The 20,916-nt window shown below is 42.5% G+C and overlaps 1 protein-coding gene across 1 annotated transcript in view; it reads right to left on the reverse strand.

The window, feature by feature from the left end:
* Positions 1 to 10,267: 10,267 nt before the first annotated feature.
* PLXDC2 (plexin domain containing 2) overlaps positions 10,268 to 20,916 on the reverse strand; it is a 372,398-nt gene continuing 361,749 nt past the window's right edge. The window contains exon 14 of the mRNA XM_077154385.1: positions 10,268 to 13,675. Within this exon, the coding sequence (XP_077010500.1) occupies positions 13,559 to 13,675 (117 nt within the window). The 3' untranslated portion in view covers positions 10,268 to 13,558. The remainder of the gene's footprint in view (positions 13,676 to 20,916) is intronic.

The following is a 20,916-nucleotide window of genomic DNA, read 5'->3' on the forward strand; positions in this document are numbered from 1 at the left end:
TAATGTTCCCTCTCTTTCCCTCTTGTGAATCTTTTCGAATGGGAAAAAGATAACAGAAGTGAGAGAGATGGTGGAGAAGGTCGAGATAGCGGAGGGAAAGGCTCTCCAGGTGGAGTGCTAGGATGACTCTAAGGAAAGCAGCTTGCCTTCCCATCTGTTCTTCCAGCCAATTGTTCCTCTCTGATTTCTGTCGGCAAAGCATCTTCCTAAGGACTAAGAGCATTTTTGCTGCCAAAATCAGCGCAGCCTCCGTGGGTGATGGTGGAGCTAGCTTCTGTTGAGTGTTAACAGCCTAATACGAAGCTAACTATTTTAAGTCATTTATTTGCCCCAGCAATCTTCGTCAGCAGGAACCATTTTAATCCTTATTTTTTAGATGAAGAGCTGAAGCTTGCAGAGGTTCTGTTGGGCCATGTCACAGAGCTGGTAATAGTTGTCACTGCATCTGTAGATATGGAATGGCTGGAGGGTTACACATTGTTGACACAGGGAAACTTGTCTCAGGAAACCCAGCTAGGAAAGCAAGGAGACAGGCGTGCCTTGGTAAGCATTTTATGATACAGGGGTTCTGGTTTGACACTTATCAGGAGAGTAAAATGCAGCCACCTCGGAGCCGGACTGTAGGCAGCTATGGGTTGCGGTTTTATGTCAAGGAAATCCCACTGACTGCTGCAATCTGTCTGAGTAAATGAACTCCCACCCACTCCCTCTCCATTTCAATAAATCTTCACATCAGGTCACAAAGCAGACAATGGCAAACCTACACAGATCTGCTCCCAGCTCCACTCACACCCTCTGCCAGAATTTATTGCGTAATAAGAGCTCTCGTTTCAGCTTTCCTCCCTAACAGCAATGCTCCTTTCTCATTTGCCCTGCCGCGGTTTCACCTGCTAGGATCTGGTCTTGTTCAGAGAAGAATGAAAGGTTTCCTCCAGAAAGTGACATCTAATTAAATTCCACATGACACCATTTTACAAAAGGGATGCTTGGTTTCTAGCAAGCTGCTATTTCTCTTTTTTGATGTGGTCTTGTTTGTTCACTGTCTCACTTACAGGCATCCTGGTGCAGATATAAAATTTTCTAGAAGGAAAGAAGATGCAAGGTCGAAAGGTATTCAGAATAATTTATACAGCTCATGCTGTAGGCTTACAGCCAAACTCCAGCAGAAGAAACTTGCTTCACGTTCTCTCAAGGCCCACAACACTATGGGCTCCTTTTGTAAAAAATAAATTGCAATCGTACAAAGAAATCTGGGGAAAAAATATCCTAGTGCTATTGTGCAACCTCAAATGCTTGTAAAGTTCACCATAAAAATGTCAGGAGGCTTTCTGGTAGAACTTCAAAGCTCCCAGTAATGTTTTCTGCTGCTTTAGAGTGATGCACAATAAAAAGGGGTCAATTAGCATTTATCAAGGCACGTTGGCCTTCTAGAGTATTTACTGGGGAAGGCCAAATACGTCTGTGTGTCTCCAAAGTTTTAATGACTCACAGAGGACATAATGAATGAATGATTAGGCGAAGCTGGAGGTGGTGTGTGCTAGTGTTGTAAACGCTATGGGACGCTCATTGTTTTCTCTCCTTGACCCAATTTAGAAATTTCCAGAATGTATGATTGACCTAGATTTAGACTTGAAGAAATGGGTATGTGGATAACAGCTCTTAAATCCCCTCTCCCAGGGCAGGGAAGTCAGCATCTAGCTGAGGCAGGGTTGCTCAGTGAACTGTTCCACCCTGCCCCCACTTCTGTGCTGCCATGTGTACCCTTGGCTACGTAAAGCTGCAGGATGGACTCCAGCCTTGGATAGGTGAGGCAGCTGGAGGGTGATAAGCCTCGGGGGTCCTCCTCCCTGTGAGCTGTGCTAGCAGGAAGGCTCCCTTAGCCCATCCTCATGGCAGATGCTCTTAAACTGCAAGACCTGACATCTAAATGCAGAGCCAGGGCTACTGGTGCCAGCCTGCCTCCTCTTTGGGTGGAATGTTCCCTTCTTCGTAGCTTCTCTTCCATGTTGCTCTCAGGTTATCTGGGCACAGTTTGCATGCACCCATCAAATCCACTCACTGTGGACTGCCTCAAACCCGAGTTCCTGGTCTTTGGTTTCTGTAGACTCTGACATTAGTTATGTCCCCACTGGGTCTGCCCTTCCCTGGAATTAGAATAGGTCCAAGGTCTTGAACCTCATTGGAATTTGAATCCATTTTGACCTTAACAATGACTTTTTTCATTTAAACTTGTTGAACTTTGTAATAACAATAAATTCTCCTGAGTGAACATTTACTAGTTCATTTATTCTGACCCTGTGGGTTAAGAACTAATACTAAAAAAAACAAAAACAAAAAACAAAGCAAGAGTCATTGAATCATTCACTGCTGAGGCCAGACCTCACACTTAAATCCAAATTATTTAACTAATGATTAAGTCCATAATGACAAGGGAAAAAATGCTGCCCTGTTCCATGTTTCTGACTTATCACCATGGCTGGAAACTGACTTCAACTCAGGAAGCCTTGGTTGTCCAGATTGCCTTGGGCTTTTTTAGGGATGAACAAAGGAAATCAGGAGCTTGGAGATATCGATGAACCTGGGGAGATCCTGCTGATTTCACACAGAGTCCTTCGAGTTAGGTTGTGCTGTGACCCAGGGGAAAGGACAGGTATATTTCGCTGGAAGGAGTGGCTGCAAGGGTAATGGAGACTCTCCCACACTGCTGGTCTTGGGGTTTACCAGGCGAGGGTTGTTTGTGGGGAGGATAAGATCTGAGACCCAAGAAGGAACAGTAGGCATGGGGCAGAAGCCCACAAGAGCAGTTGGCTCTAGAAGGTCTCCTGGCCATCTCCCCTGCAACCCACCCTTCCTACTGCCCAGCTGGCAGTCTTCCTAAGCCACCGACTGGATTCTCATGCCCCCTGGATTCAGAGATTTCCAGCCCACCTATCGATTTGAAGATAAACCCTGAAGTCCTACGAGTGTCCTCAAGGACCTGTTCTCTCCAGCTCCTCCAACCCTCCAGCCTTCCTGGCATAACCGTCTTCTGACTCCCGCTGCTCTGGTTTGTCCATCCGTGTCCATTTGCTTATGGCCCACCCTTGCTTGGGGGATGCCAAGTCACCTGAAAAGCTCAGTTCACAGACTTTATTTGCTTGACCCTGCAATCTAGGACTAATTCACCCCCCATCTAGGGCTAACTCCATCCTCTGAGCCCCGTCCAGTAACTTTCTACCATGGGGCCTAGAGCCTTTTATCTGCCTTGTCCTTTTAATTGTCCCCCCAGCGCTTGGCCAACCGAAAGCAAGAACCTTGTCCTGTGTGTTTTGTGACCCTGAAGTCAAGCAAACAAAATAGCCTACTTTATTTGTTAAAATAAACTGAGGGGGGAGGGGGAAATCCCCGACTGCATGTCCAAAGGCTCAGGTTCTCAGGTAGCGGTTTGGAATAGAGGACTCATGGGTCTGCTCTCCAGACCTCTAGGTGCACATCTGCAGCACGTTTAAACAGTGTGTGACTGCCATTAGCAGTTCTTCTTCCCTTGAAATAGCCTCCAGGCTTATTTCTACTGCATTATTTAAAGGAACAACCTACATTAAAATTATTTTTTAAAGCACATGTTTTAATGATTTTGATGTTTTTCTCTTTTAGGGCAAGCTGCACGACTGGCATGAGTTATATTTCCTCTTCGGCATGATAAAGAGTCACACACATTTAAAATTGGGGTTCTGAATTTACTACCTGGTATCAAAGTTTCATGAGTACAGTTGAGATTGAAAAGCTCCCCTTTGAATTGTAGCGCCAGGTACCGCCTGGAGTGGACTTCCTTGCCCAGGCCAGGTGGGGTCTGCTCTGTGCTTCTCAGAGGTGGCCTGAGAATGGTGGGTAAGGACATTCCGGCATCTGGAATTCAGCCACTTCCCCACACCTGTGCTACGTTGACCAGCTGAGGCTCACGTTCAAAGGGCTGAGGAACTGGTACCATCGTTCCCAGTTTGGGAACAGAAGATGGGATAACAGAGACCTTCAGTGCCTTCTGTGGAAAATCCTGGGAGTTCATAGAGCAGGTCTGCTTAGGAAGGAAGGACTGTACGGAAGCATCTTGACTCATCTTTAGCCAGCAGCTAAAATCCCACCTGTCGAATCCTGGCCCACTCCTGGCCCCAGGGGCTTGGGTTGAACTCAGCTTCTGCCCTGATGCCCTCAGGACACACTGGGTCCTTCCTTCACTATGGCTTCCTCTTGTGGCCACGTGCCCCCTCACTGGGCAGATCGGGAAGCAACAGCCTTTTCTATGGTGTCATGAGCCTTGGGACTCTGGAAGCTGCACGGTAGGTTTATTCCACAAGAGGCGCAATAGTTTGAGAACTAACAGTGAAGAGGAAAAAAATATTTTGAAAGACAAGGGGACACACGTTTAAGAAATTAAAACACAATGATTATTTATTGTTTTTACTATGCCATCAGGTATGACAGCAGTATTAGACAAATCGCCCCCTTCTGCCCCTTCTAAAATCCCAAATGTATTGATTCCAGCTGAAAGTGAGCAGACATGATCTAATTCTGAAAATAGCAACCACAGAGAGAAACTAGGTGACATCTAGTCATCACCCATTTCCAGACCTGTGAAGGTAAATTGTGCCACCGTGGCAGTCAGTGTACAGGATTTCTTATACAATTACTATTAGGAAGAAAATAAAATAGATTTCCCACATACTGTAAGCAGAACTGAAATACTAGTAGAAAAACTTGACTTAAGAAGCTGTGTGAGGAAAGCATTAATGAGTTATTGCAATCATAACAATCCCCAGGTAAAAGAGATGGCAAATCAATGGGCTGGGATGAAATACATCCAGGCAGATAACTCATCTTAAGATAAAAATAATGAGGACCATCGCAAGAGTGTGCAGCATCTGTGTTGCTGAACTTCATCAGATGACTCCAAAAAAAGCCACCCCTTGCTTGCTATCAGACAGCATCCGTGCAAATCCAGGTGCAATGGTTTTAAATTTGCAGGACCAGGTATGGAAAGTAAAGGGTCACTGGGAAGTATGTGTCTTGTTTGGTCGTGGAAGAATGCAGCCTTGGAACAGGATGTTCTCACTGGCACGGCAGAGAAAATAGAATGGTGCCCAGATGACTAGAGTAATCTCAGAGTGCTCAGAGTTGCAGGGTGCACGGGTGGTTCAGTGGTAGATGCTCGTCTTTCATGCGGGAGCCCCAGGTTTGATTCCCGGACCATGCACCCCCCCCACCAAAAAAAAAAACAAAACACTTGGGGTTGCAAGTCCTGTTTCCAATGAGGTTTTGGAAAACATCTGCAAAACCAGCCTCTACCTGGAAGCCGTGTCCTTCATTGGCTCCAGGTCTCTGTGATTCTAACGCAGGTCGCCAGCATCGCTCCCTGAGTCTCAGGAATGCACTGACAATTCTCCGAGTGTGCAACTGGCACAGAATACCGCCACTCCAAGTGCTGGCTGCTCCTCCTTCACACCCACTCCCACCCCCCTCCCAAATGACTCCACGCAGGCTTACCAGAGGAGCAGTGCGTTCCCGGCCTCTGAATTTCCCACGATCCCAGCTGGCAGGAAAAAAGGACTACTGTTGCTTTGTCCTTGAAAAGTAATGTCCTTTCCAGGCTCTGTTCAAATGCCCTCACGCAGGCGGGGGAGAGATTTGCTATTATCTACCAATGAAAAGACCTTGTCTCCTGGGGGGGCTCGAGGCCCCGTTACAGTGCACACAGATGCCTGCATCAAGAGACGTCATTAAGTTCCCCAAGATGACTTTGACATTTCTTAGCAAGGGAAGCGCTGATCCCACTCAACGGTCTTTGCAGAAAAGCCTATCCTGGTGGAGGGCACAGCGGCCTGGAATTTTTAATTTTCCTGCTATAAAAATAACACTGAGTATGTTTATGTGCAAACCACCTTTCCGTGGCTGTGTACGCTTCACTGCCATGTCCAGACAATACTTGAGTCTGGGCCACTGAATGGAAGTTCTCTTCCTTAATCTTTCCTCAGGACACCTGTGGTCATTTCCATGTAACTGCCCGTGTGTGGTTGGCTTGCTCGTCGTCTCTGGTTGAGGAAAACCAAAGAACATGGCCCTGCCACTGGAGAAAGACGAGGAGCAGCAAATCTTTCTGGCTATTCTCTTACCATAACCAACCCACCTCCGTGGAGATGGGTGACATGATGACTTTGGGCCTGGTGGCAAAGATGAGGCACAGGTGGAGGGCGGCTGAATTTTAGACTAACTGGGGACATCCTTTGCTTTCTGTATGTCATGGGTCTCTTAGCACAGTGTGTCAACGCGTGCATGCTCTCTCGCTGGGCCACACAACAAAATTCTCTCTTGCTGAATTTTTATTTGCACGTTGCTCTGAAGAGTTGAGAACCTTGCTTGAAAGTACATTCAGATCTTTACTTTGCTCTGTGAACAGCCCTATTCACCCACTTCTTATGTCTTTGAACGTCCTTCCACACAGCAAACTTTCAGAATTAGTTTTATGCTGTATATTTGATAGGCACAATGGGTGACAGCTGCATGAGCAGTAAATGTTATTTGGTCACAAATATATATTTTTGCGATGTTGGGGAAAAGAGAGGATGTTGTTAAAAATCAACAATCTAGAGGGAAAGAGAAATGCTGCTGATACTTTTCAACCTTAATAAAAAGGAATATCACTGTCAGCCAAGTCAAATTTTTTTTACTTTATTCCATTAGGAGAGGGCTTTTTAGGAGTAACCTTCAAATGCTAATAAATCTTGTAGAAATTAGAAAAAGATGAGTACCAATACATGATTTTCATTTTTTTCCCCAGCCCTTAACCCTGGATTTAAACTTACTTATAGTAACAAGTTTTGAGAATTTTATTCCCCCAGACATGATTTGGTCATTCATAATAAATATATTATTGAAAATTCCATAAACTTATTGTGGTAAACTGATTGAAGGAAGTTACACAATTTTATTTTATAACTGTCATCTTGTAGCAATAATCCTTGGGAAAGCAGTGAACGCTGGATGCTTTAAGAGCATGTAATTCAGGCAATGGTTAGTGAAATGTGTTACAATTTATGTTGAAACTAGGAGACTGAATTTAAACTGTAAAGTGACATCATATTGTTTGACATGGCAGTGGGAGAGTAGAAAACTATATACATGTTTGTGAGTCTTTCAGGTTGGAGTTTTCTGATTTCCATGATTGTCTTATAAAATCTAACTCCAGGTCACTCATCAATATCCTAGAACTTTGGTGAAGGCTGTCAACTGTGTATCACATAAGCAACTTCTAGAAAAGAACTATGAATATGTTCAAGCTCTGGGCTGGTGTTTCAGCAAAGCAGTAAAGGGAAGCCTGGTGTTCCAGTTGGGGGTTTGGTTGCTATTTCTGGGGACATTCTTTTGGGTCTGTCTTGGAAAAACGTCACCAAGTTTTCCACTTGGTGTAGAACATACACAAATACAAACCGGTCAGATTCTGAGTTATCCCTCAGAAATCACTGATCCTAAAGAAAAACTGAGAAAAGGCACAGCAAATGAGTAGGGGACTTTGGCTTGATGGACTGAAATACCCCAACTCTGACATTTCCAATTTTCAATTACTTGGGTCAAAGTCCCTCAACCCCCCTCCCAAAAAACAGAAAGAGGGGGACAATAAAAACCACTCTCACCTGCTATTGGAAGGGAGTATTTGGAAGAGAATATTCCAATGAAGGCAACAAGGACATTTTTAAAAACTGAAAGCAGACATAAGAAGCTCATCTAGGTATACTTAAAATGAGGCATTACAAGTTTTGCCTTCTAAGCACACTTTGAAGGTAAAGACCAAGGAACAAGATGCCTGCGAAATGACCACAAGAAACTTCCCCAGCTGACTTAGGACTTCAACCCCACACTGCAAAAGTCACTGCAGTAGCAATTACAACCCAAGGTTGACTGACCCAATAGCCTTCTCTCTCGCTATGAACACCTCAATTCTCAAGATTCCAGGAATAACCTATCTTTCCCTCTTTTAAAACAGTTAAAAACATCACAAACTGAGCCACTGATAAGGGCAATGTTGGGTTGTGGTTGACCCAGTGACCTTTGCAGTCCCTTCTAATGATATTTATGGTTCCAAGTCTTGTTGTAAATAAGATCCTATCTGTGATGAATGTTACACAACAATGAAAAGAGAAACATTCTTTTGTGACTCCTGGTACATTTCACTCACTGGATAAACCAGTGGTGGCAATCAGGGATATTTGCCTTCCCATCCCAAGGGACATCTGGCAATGCTACAGACATGCTGAGTTGTCACAATTGGTGGGGGTGCTATTGGTAGGTCATTGCCAGAAGCCAGGGATCCTGCCAAACCTCCCACAGTGTTCAGCTTCCTCTCCCCAAAAATTATTGGGTCAATTGTGCCTAGGCTGAGATAAGGTGAGATAGCCTGAAACAATGACATAACAACCATAACACCGCAAGTGCAAATGCTCCTTCAACACATAGCTGTGTCTGGAATTCCTTAAAGCAATGAATGTTGATAATTCAAAAAAGCCACAAGAGAGAGATTGGTGCAAGAAAGTAAATCGTGATGCATTGCATCTGGTCAGTAGGGTTGTAAGGGAACTGTACAGCTCTCCCGGGTCTGGAACAGCTTTGGCTGATTAACTTTTCTGCTCATAAATGAAATGAGCAGGTCATTTAAAGAGCAAACAGCGGGGCGGGCCGCGGTGGCTCAGCGGGCAAAGTGCTTGCCTGCTATGCCGGAGGACCTTGGTTCGATTCCCGGCCCCAGCCCATGTAACAAAAACGGAGAAACAGAATACAATAAAACAAGAAAATGTTTAAAGATGTTTCCCTTTCTTCCTTCCTTCCTTCTCTCTGTCTTTCCTTTAAAAAAAAAAAAAAAAAGAGCAAACAGCACAGAAGTGTGATGATGGACAGCATTTCAGAAACATGCTTAGTCATTCACTCGATAGTTCCCTAACTGGAATGGAAAACCAGAGTTGGAAATTTGATAGAATGATATTGATCCTCCTTGCAATACCGTGTTTGAAGAACTCAAGAAGACAGTAGAAGAGCATAAAGAGGAATTTGAAAGAATAAATAGAAAAATAGTAGATGTCTCAGAGATTAAAGATTCTGTGGGCCAAATAAAAAACATACTAGAGGCACAGAATAGCAGACCTGAAGAGACAGAAGAAAGAATAAGCAAACTAGAGGACAGGGTAACTGATTTCAAACACTCAAAACAGCAAATGACAAAAACGATGGAAAAATTTGAATTGGATCTCGGTTTTCTCATCTGTAAAATGAAGAGTTTGGATGCAATGCCTCTGTGAGCCTGGCCTGAGAGGAAAAGCGAGCCAGATTTTAGGATCACTAAAGCCTGCTGTATCATAACACCTGGAAAATGCCTAAAGGAATTCAAGGCAAGATAACACGTCACAGGAGGAAAAAATCTTAACCTCAAGACCTATCTTTCACTAGTCTTATTGAAGCATTAATTTTTTATATGGAACAGAAGTGTTCTGAACTAAAGCATAGATCCTGGCAAAAATTCAAATGGACAATAGGAAATGAGAGACATCTCCTTGTTTATACCCCTCCATGAGGAAATAAAAGCATTTTTATCAAAAAGTGATAAATTACACGTCTGAGAAAATCTATTTGAATCCTAGCATAATTTAATTTTATTCCTTTTATAAAGCCTACATTTGTAAACTTTTACATCTAAATTGAAGTTCAACTAATTTTTATATTTCAATGTAACAGCACCTTACATTTGTGTAAAAGGCATAAAATAAATATTGTGCAATCATTCGTGTTCGAGGTATTTCCTTCTAAAAGGGAAGCCTGCTGGTCGGCTCCCAGGCCTCTCTGTGCACTAGAGAATAAACTGGAAATGAGAAGCTCCTAGGGGCTAAGTGCCTGGACCGTGAATAACGGGGTTGGTAGAAGGGACTCCCGGGCAGCTGTGGCCTGGCAGAGAGGAAAGCCTATCACATCAGTCACATGGAGGAAATATTAAGGGGAGACACAGGGAAAAAAGAAATTTTGGCAATCTTGTTATGTGTTTTGAATGCATTCACCTCTCACATTTTCTCGAGAAATTCATTGATTTGATCATCTATGATTGGCTTTGGGTTGATGGACTATTCTTTCTCTGAATGCAAATTTGGGCTGGTCCTGAAGCAGTGGGTGTGCTTTACGATGGTTACATCAAATCGGGTTTTTGAAGTCTTTACACATCTGTACATTCAATCCGCTTGCACAATAATCCCACAAGGAAGACAGGACAAAAATTATTTTTATTTTTTAAAATTGCAAATTGAGTCTCATGGAGGTCAAAGTGATTTTTCCAAAGAGAGCATTCTGTGAAAACTGACATCAACGACTAATTCTTGTCATTCCTGCATGCTGCCTTTCTCAGTTTAAGAAAATTGCTTAAATGTGCCCAGAACTACCAGATCTTCTCTTTCCTCCATCTCTTCCTTCTTCAAGGAGAGAGAATTAAAAGGAAAGCCCTCTGCAACCCTGCCCAATAGGACTTCCCATGTCGCGCCCGAATGTGCCCCAGTCACATGCTGGGTCCAGGGCTCGGGGTGAGGGTGGGATGGCTGAGGAGCTGAATTTTTTTAGTTTTAATTAATTTAAATTAAGGAACCACCTGTGGTTAGTGGCAACCACCTTGGCAGTCACTTGCGAGACTAGCAAATGCCCCAGGTTTCGCCAACAAAAAATAATCATTGGGTGTAAATTGTACATTATCGTTTATCTTTAGTGTTCTATTTGGTAGACAATGTCGAAGTCCAAATCCTTCCTAAATAAACCAGCAACGTGGTCAGTGTCATTTGGACAGTTTAAAGTATTTATATTGACTTTTAATAACTTTACCTACTCACTGAATTTCTTTACAATTAATTAAGATGAAATAATTAGCTTTCTCCGAGTCACCCATTATCTGATTTCTAAAGAACTTTGCTATCTTTAAAATTTTTTATTGCTCTTCCCTCTCTACCAGGATGACTGCGTCCGAGGGTTTCATAGTACATTAAGTCATATACACATGCACCCTCCCTAATATGTAATGCATTTAAAGTCGAATGCATCAATGTCCGTTCTGAATTTCCAGAAACTTTGTGTTTTGCCTGCCTGTGCCATCAAGGGCACAACGAATGGACTGGAAGCATAAGAGAAAAGGAAAGTTTTGTGAAAGAAAGGAATTTGACCAATGCTTTTCCTCCTACTAATAAAAGATTCACATCCAACATACAGATGCTTCCCACTGTCTTTGATTCCTTGTTCTGTTTGGAACTTTTCCTAAACTTTTAGCAGCACAGTCCTTTTATTTCCAAAACACTTTCTCTAATACCCACTGCTTCAGTTAACTGAACAATTCAGAGGACTTTATATTTTTTCACAGAATTGCCAGTCCTTTCGATTTGAACATGGAAGATGAACCCTGCATGTATAAGGATAACAGTGCTGCTTAAAAGCACTGTGGAAGGAACATCCAGGCAGGATGTATGTAATTGCCAATCTGCGGCTGTTCCAACAGAGAAGCTAGGATAAGCAGCATCTCCAGATCCTCCAAGAAAGCCATCTACATGTCCCTCAAGGTATCTGCAGGATGCTAGTTGCACCAGTTGCTTTGGCAAGTCCACTAAAAGGACTCCTCAAGGAATAAGTCAGGATATTTCACAGAAAGTGAGCATAGTTACAGCAGAGAGATTGCCATCACGTCCTTCAATCACCTTCTTTTCTCGTTAACTAGATAGGAAAAAAGCTACCACCCTCACCAGATACTTTAAAATGTTAAGCAAAATATATATGGTAGAAACAGCACTGGCTTACTTGAGACAGTGTGAACACACAGCATGATAGTATGCGAGTGAAGTGACAGTGTTCATTGTGCTCAGATGCTAAGCTGGGAGGAAAGCGCTGCTTCCAGGCCCTTCCGCTGCCTGTGTTTGAATCTGCAAATGGCAAGCACTGTACATTACAAGGACCAGCGGCTCTTTGGCACAGAATGTAAAAGTTTTGGTAGGTTCAGCTCTGATGAAATGAAACACACAACACCTGAGTGGAAATGTAGGCGCTCGGTATGCATTAAACTTTGCCTTTCTCTTCCAGCCACGCCTTTCGTTTTTTCACACCTGGGGAGGCTCAAAATCTAGGTTGTGATCACAACAGAGCAAATGGCAGATGCATTGGAGGTGTGTTTTGCATTCGCTTTATTTTGGCAGGGAAGGAAGAGGTTGGCAGGGATGGAAGAGCGGCTGCAAGGCAAGAGAATGGTTTGCACCACTAATTGAACTGCTTTTGCCAAGAAACATAAAAATATTCTAATATTAAGGATTATTTTACAACTCTATGGAAGTATGCAGCAATGCATCCTGCATTTGTTTTGTCTTGATGCAAAATGCACTCAGTCACAAGAGCCTGCCTTGTGTTAGTTATAAACAAAATATATTTATATATATATATTTATGTAACTACTATGTGCTTTAAAGAAAATTGCTGTCTGATTCAGCAGGGTTCTGAAACATTCTTTCTTATCATATGGGTGTGTGCTGCAACGGAATGGCTTTGATAGCAATAAACAATAAAATGGGCCTTCAGTACTAAAATGACCAAAAATACACATATGTTTAAAATCCCTTAACACTTTTGCTTCAAAAATGATTCAGGGACTCTTCCTAGTGCTTCCTTTTGTTTCCTTCAGCTAGGAACCACTGTGGCCCTTAAGTGACCTCACAGATGGGAAAAGGAGACAAAGCTTCTTAAAACAAATCAGATGTTTTATTCCGAGGCAGGAGAATGGAAAGTCTCCCTCGCCACTCCCTTTTTTCCTACCACTTAGCCAGAAGTTTGGAAATTCTGTCATAGCTCATGGAAAAGGGTTTTCATCACCAAGGAAGAAGTGGGCAGAGTGCGACACTCCTGTACAGATAAAAGATTCATTGTGTAAATTAGTGACCTTGTTGAAACAGGCAGATCTCGGCCAGTAAAACAAAGTTCCTTGGCCACATGTCTGTTCTGAAAAGATAGAAAATCTCTTTTGTGTGTGTGTGTGCTCCTGCATCAACAGTTTTATCAGCAATCTTAAAATGTTCATCCTTGCTTTTTTTGAGTGAAAGGGCTTAAGCTTCAGCAGACAGGTAACTTTGCAACATCAGAGAAGAACATCTGACCAGAGGTGCTGACCCCTTGTGAACTAAAGCTTTATTATTATTTTCTCGATCCCTACACAACCCTGCACCTAAGCCGACAGCATTGACATCTTGCCACACTTCTGATAAATCCACGGAGATGTTCTGAGTGAACTATAGATTTCGTTCCACTAAGGAATTCTATGTTCAGTGTGATAGGGTAGGTCCTGCTTGAGTGTGTTTTCTCTTGTACCCTTCCTGGGCGGGGCTTGTTCGGAAATCTCGTCTCCTTCAGGCTACAGCAGCGGAAGTCTCCTTTGTGTGTGTGTGTATGTGTGTGTGTGTGTGTGTTTGTCTTGAAAGTGTAGGCAACCTTTGAGTCTTAACACCTGTAGGCCAGCCCAGCGCGGCTCCGGACTGGGACTTTTCTAGCACTGCTCGGAGACAATGAAGCCTTCTTTCTCGCCCACAGGCTCCACTTCAGCGTAAGCCGGGTACCCCGAGCCTCTCCGAAACTTCATGGCAGGCCACCTGCTCGGGCGCCGCTGCAACAGAAAATGCAAAAGCCATCAGCATCGGCTGATCAGATCACAGGAAAGGAGACTTGCCAACTATTTGGGGTTACGTCTGAATTGAATCACCAACATTGTATGATCCTTTATTACCACCGCAGCGGGGAGAAGTGTCCCCTCCATGTGCCTTCAAGGCCCTGTGCGGACATCGCTAATGTGGCCCTTTTGTTAAGGGTTGAACTGGCTCCCCCAAAAGTCCTCAGCCCAGCCCAGTGAACGGGACTCTATTTTGAGATACGGTGTTTGAAGATGTGATCAGTAAAGGTGAGGCCAACCTGGATTAGGGTGAATGGGACTGGTGCCTTCCTAAGAAGATGGACATCGGGGCCCATAGACAAGGCTCGAGGAGAAGCCTGGAACCAGGTGTCCAGCAGCCAGATGCCCAAGGACACCCCCAAACCCTGCAGCTGGAAGGGGCGAAGAAGAGCTACCCCCTCGGCCTCCTGGCGTCTTCACTTCTCACCTCTGGCCCCCAGAGGTGTGAGGCAGCCCCTTTCTGCTGTCTGCAGCCACCCAATTGGGGTGCTTTGTTACAGCCGCCCCAGAAAACAGAGACAACTGTTCGTGCCTGCCAGGCGACAGGCCACTTTCCATCACTGCCCGGGGGAAGGGAGAGCACCCCAAGGCCAGGTCCACGCAGCAGTGTCTGCCCATCATTGTCCCCGGGGAACCAGAGAAAGAGAGCAAGTCCTCTCACGTCTCACACTCTCTCTTCCGTGCAAGTCAAGAAAGATATGACTTCACTTTACTGATTAATTCATTCAAGAATATAAGGCCATAAGACTCTGCACTGCTCCTAGAAGTGGCCTTCAGATTAGCTGTAGACTTCTTCCGACCAAATAAACTAAATAAAATATCATACTATCTTAATAATTTATTAAGATATTTATTTATTAAAGAATGTATTTAATATTTTAATAATAAAGTACTAAATAATAAATTTATAATAAAGTATAATTTGTTTTTAAACAATTTATTAAATTATTTAGTTAATTACTTATGTATTTATTAACTCCATTATTCCATATTTGAGTTTCTGTGCTTGACTATAACAGACTTCCTGCTTTGAAACCTGAGGGCATTGTCAGGGGGTGGGCAGTGCAGGGACTGGTATGGAAAATTTCACGTGGAGACACCAGTCCCAAAAGGCAGCTTCTCTGTATCCAAAAAACAAAGGCCTTGCTCCACAGCCCCACTTCCATCCAACACACCTTCTGTGATTTACAAATACAAGTGCTGAAGTGAATTATTAGGTTACAGCTACAGAAGACACCAAGCTGCATTTCACAGCTGCAGTGACGTGGAAAAGATTATTCCATTTATCAAAGCGCCTACAATTTGGGGTAAATAAGGCGATAAATATCACAGGAAGTTTAGTTCTACCTAAAGAATTTTAATGTGAAAAAGGTTAAATATCAGTGCAGCTATCCCGGCATTTGGCAGCTTTGTAGATTCACCAGTTCTACAGCACAGCCCATGCATGAATAATGGCTGGGGAAGAACTTTTCACATGCGGCAGGATGAGTAGCAGAAAACTCCCAATCAAGGTATTTATACTCTGCCACTCACACGATCACGCACTGTTTATATCAGGTTCTGTGGTCAGAACGCCGTATATTTATTAGCTAATTAAGTCCCACCAGGTAGGTGAAACCAAATGATCCCTATTTTCCAAAAGAAGTTAAGATGTGGAGAGGATTAAATAATGAAACAATGTGTCTGTTGTTGGGACAGAGAATCCTCATCTGTGAAGCAATGTTCACCCCGGCTCCTCCAGGGAGCTGGACCCCGTGGTCACTCCCACCGGCAGGAAAAGGCTGATAGGACGTTGGGTGACTCAGCACTCACTACTTATCCCCTCCACTCTCTGGCCTCGGTGACTTTGTCTCAGGGTTCTCTGCAGCCACCACTGCCCTGGCTCTTTCTCTGAGCCAAGCGGCATCACCAACTCTTTGCTCCGAATCTCCCCTATTGAAGGTCCCCCTGGTGTGTGGGTCCAGGTGCAAATGCAGCCGGAGAACTAGCTCCGTGAACAAGCCCAGCACATGACCCCATTTCATTCAAAGGAGGGCAGGTGATGATGGTGTTGATGATGCTTGCGGAAGTTATATTTTATTAAGCTCTTCGTTATATCCCATGCTTTGAACTAGGTGATTTAGACTCATCTAATATGGGTGTAAATTCAATCATTTATATTTACACAAACCTGTAAAGCCAGCAAATGGCAGAACCAAGACAGAAAGTGAGATATTCCTATTCCTAAAGTTACTTCCTGCCACTCTCCTATATGGTCTCAGTTTTGTCATCTTATGTCTGTAAACATAGAGATTAGTACACAAAATCCAATGGTTCGTGTAGATTATGGCGTGCCTAAAGTATTTAGAACTCATCCAAAATGTGTGAACATGGTTTTATTTTTCATTCAGTCTTAAAAATACAACATTGCGGATGAGTCCCGGAGCGCGAGGTGGTCAGAGGCTGCAGCCCGTGGCGGAGGCGAGAGGCATATTCCGGAGAAGATGGTGGCTTAGTAAGACGCGCGGGTCTTAGTTCCTCCTCCAGAACAGCTACTAAAGAAACAGAAACGGTACAGAACAGCTCCTGGAGCCATGACAGAGACCAAAAAGACAGCGTACCCCATTCTGGAACGGCTGAACCGGCTGGGAGAATCCACTGTGGTGAGATCCCCGAGGGGTGCGCGCTTCCCCAGGATGTGGTGGCTGGCGGCTGGAGCCCCTCCCTCCCTCCTTCCCGGGCCAGCTGGGAAATTTGGACAGGCGTTCCCCTCAAGCTGCGGCGGCCGGCGCCCCCGCCCACGCGCGGATTCCCGGGCCGGCTGGGAGATTTGGATTGGCACTCCCACAAGCCGCTTCGGCTGGTGATCCTCCCCCACAGCGAGAGTCTTCCAAAGTTAAAGGAGCCACAGCATCTTTTCCTGGTGGGACCCGCAGACAGATGAGCGCCACATACTGGGCAGGATAAGAAAAACAGAGCCCAGAGATTTCACAGGAAAATCTTTCAACCTGCTGGGTCCCACACCCAGGGAAATCTGATTAAATGCCCAGACGCCAGCAAAAAATAACGGATCACGCCAGTAAAATTGAAGATATGGCTCAGTCAAAGGAACAAACCAATAGTTCAAATGAGATACAGGAGCTGAGACAACTAATGCTGAATATACGAACAAAAATGGAAAACCTGTTCAAAAACCAAATCAATAAATTGAGGGAGGACATGAAGAAGACATGGGCTGAACAAAAAGAAGAAATAGAAAGTCTGAAAAAACAAATCACAGAACTTATGGGATTGAAGGACAAAGTAGAAAAGCTGGAAAAAACAATGGATACCTACAATGGTAGATTTAAAGAGACAGAGGCTAGAATTAGTGAACTGGAGGATGGAACATCTGAATTCCAAAAAGAAACAGAAACTATAGGGAAAAGAATGGAAAAATTTGAACAGGGGATCAGGGAACTGAATGACAATATGAAGCGCACAAATATACGTGTTGTGGGTGTCCCAGAAGGAGAAGAGAAGGGAAAAGGAGGAGAAAAACTAATGGAAGAAATTATCACTGAAAATTTCCCAACTCTTATGAAAGACCTAAAATTACAGATCCAAGAAGTGCAGTGCACCCAAAAGAGAATAGACCCAAATAGGCGTTCTCCAAGACACTTACTTGTTAGAATGTCAGAGGTCAAAGAGAAAGAGAGGATCTTGAAAGCAGCAAGAGAAAAACAATCCATCACATACAAGGGAAACCCAATAAGACTATGTGTAGATTTCTCAGCAGAAACCATGGAAGCTAGAAGACAGTGGGATGATATATTTAACTTACTAAAAGAGAAAAATTGCCAACCAAGACTTCTATATCCAGCAAAATTGTCCTTCAAAAATGAGGGAGAAATTAAAACGTTCTCAGACAAAAAGTCACTGAGAGAATTTGTGACCAAGAGACCAGCTCTGCAAGAAATACTAAAGGGGGCACTAGAGTCAGATACGAAAAGACAGAAAAGAGAGGTATGTAGAAGAGTGTAGAAAGAAGGAAAATCAGATATGATATATATAATACAAAAGGCAAAATGGTAGAGGAAAATATTATCCAAGCAGTAATAACACTAAATGTCAATGGATTGAATTCCCCAATCAAAAGACATAGACTGGCAGAATGGATTAAAAAACAGGATCCTTTGATATGCTGTCTACTGGAAACACATCTTAGACCCAAAGATAAACATAGGTTGAAAGTGAAAGGTTGGGAAAAGATATTTCATGCAAATAACAACCAGAAAAGAGCAGGAGTAGCTATACTAATATCCAACAAATTAGACTTCAAATGTAAAACAGTTAAAAGCGACAAAGAAGGACACTATCTACTAATAAAAGCAACAATTAAACAAGAAGACATAACAATCATAAATATTTATGCACCGAACCAGAATGCCCCAAAATATGTGAGGAATACACTGCAATCACTGAAAAGGGAAATAGACACATATACCATAATAGTTGGAGACTTCAATTCACCATTCTCATCAATGGACAGAACATCTAGACAGAGGATCAATAAAGAAATAGAGAATTTGAATATTACAATAAATGAGCTAGACTTAACAGACATTTATAGGACATTACATCCCACAACAGCAGGATACACCTTTTTCTCAAGTGCTCATGGATCATTCTCAAAGATAGACCATATGCTGGGTCACAAAGCAAGTCTTAACAAATTCAAAAAGATTGAAATCATACACAACACTTTCTCAGATCATAAAGGAATGAAATTGGAAATCAATAATAGGCGGAGTGCCAGAAAATTCACAAATACGTGGAGGCTCAACAACACACTCTTAAACAACGAGTGGGTCAAGGAAGAAATTGCAAGAGAAATCCGTAAATATCTCGAGGCGAATGAAAATGAAAACACAACATATCAAAACTTATGGGACACAGCAAAGGCAGTGTTAAGAGGGAAATTTATTGCCCTAAATGCCTTTATCAGAAAAGAAGAAAAGGCAAAAATGCAGGAATTAACTGTCCACTTGGAAGAACTGGAGAAAGAACAGCAAACTAACCCCAAAGCAAGCAAAAGGAAAGAAATAACAAAGATTAGAGCAGAAATAAATGAAATTGAAAACATGAAAACAATAGAGAAAACCAATAAGACCAGAAGTTGGTTCTATGAGAAAATCAATAAGATTGATGGGTCCTTAGCAAGATTGACAAAAAGAAGAAGAGAGAGGATGCAAATAAATAAGATCAGAAATGGAAGAGGAGACATAACCACTGACCTCACAGAAATAAAGGAGGTAATAACAGGATACTATGAACAACTTTACGCTAATAAATACAACAATTTAGATGAAATGGACGGTTTCCTGGAAAGGCATGAACAACCAACTTTGACTCAAGAAGAAATAGATGACCTCAACAAACCAATCACAAGTAAAGAAATTGAATCAGTCATTCAAAAGCTTCCCAAAAAGAAAAGTCCAGGACCAGACGGCTTCACATGTGAATTCTACCAAACATGCCAGAAAGAATTAGTACCAACTCTCCTCAAACTCTTCAAAAAAATCGAAGTGGAGGGAAAGCTACCTAATTCATTCTATAAAGCCAACATCACCCTCATACCAAAACCAGGCAAAGATATCACAAAAAAAGAAAACTACAGACCAATCTCTCTAATGAATATAGATGCAAAAATCCTCAACAAAATTCTAGCAAATCGAATCCAACAACACATTAAAAGAATTATACATCATGACCAAGTGGGATTCATCCCAGGTATGCAAGGATGGTTCAACATAAGAAAATCAATTAATGTAATATACCATATCAACAAATCAAAGCAGAAAAATCACATGATCATTTCAATTGATGCAGAGAAGGCATTTGACAAGATTCAACATCCTTTCCTGTTGAAAACACTTCAAAAGATAGGAATACAAGGGAACTTTCTTAAAATGATAGAGGGAATATATGAAAAACCCACAGCTAATATCGTCCTCAATGGGGAAAAATTGAAAACTTTCCCCCTAAGATCAGGAACAAGACAAGGATGTCTATTATCACCACTATTATTCAGCATTGTGTTGGAGGTTCTAGCCAGAGAAATTAGACAAGAAAAAGAAATACAAGGCATCAAAATTAGAAAGGAAGAAGTAAAACTATCACTGTTTGCAGACGATATGATACTATACGTCGAAAACCCAGAAAAATCCACAACAAAACTACTAGAGCTAATAAATGAGTACAGCAAAGTAGCAGGTTACAAGATCAACATTCAAAAATCTGTAGCATTTCTATACACTAGCAATGAACAAGTTGAGGGGGAAATCAAGAAATGAATTCCATTTACAATTGCAACTAAAAGAATAAAATATCTAGGAATAAATTTAACTAAAGAGACAAAAAACCTATACAAAGAAAACTACAAAAAACTGTTAAAAGAAATCACAGAAGACCTAAATAGATGGAAGGGCATACCATGCTCATGGATTGGAAGACTAAATATAGTTAAGATGTCAATCCTACCTAAATTGATTTACAGATTCAATGCAATACCAATCAAAATCCCAACAACTTATTTTTCAGAAATAGAAAAACCAATAAGCAAATTTATCTGGAAGGGCAGGGTGCCCTGAATTGCTAAAAGTGTCTTGAGGAAAAAAAACGAAGCTGGAGTTCTCACGCTGCCAAACTTTAAGGCATATTATGAAGCCACAGTGGTCAATACAGCATGGTATTGGCATAAAGATAGATATATCGACCAATGGAATCGAATAGAGTGCTCAGATATAGACCCTCTCATCTATGGACATTTGATCTTTGATAAGGCAGTCAAGCCAACTCACCTGGGACAGAACAGTCTCTTCAATAAATGGTGCCTAGAGAACTGGATATCCATATGCAAAAGAATGAAAGAGGACCCGTATCTCACACCCTATACAAAAGTTAACTCAAAATGGATCAAAGATCTAAACATTAGGTCTAAGACCATAAAACAGTTAGAGGAAAATATAGGGAGATATCTTATGAAACTTACAATTGCAGACAGTTTTATGGACCTTAAACCTAAAGCAAGAGCACTGAAGAAATAAATAAATGGGAACTCCTCAAAATGAAACACTTCTGTGCATCAAAGAACTTCATCAAGAAAGTAGAAAGACAGCCTACACAATGGGAGACAATATTTGGAAACGACATATCAG

This window comes from Tamandua tetradactyla, chromosome 1 (genome assembly GCF_023851605.1).
Source record: "Tamandua tetradactyla isolate mTamTet1 chromosome 1, mTamTet1.pri, whole genome shotgun sequence".
Taxonomy (NCBI): domain Eukaryota; kingdom Metazoa; phylum Chordata; class Mammalia; order Pilosa; family Myrmecophagidae; genus Tamandua; species Tamandua tetradactyla.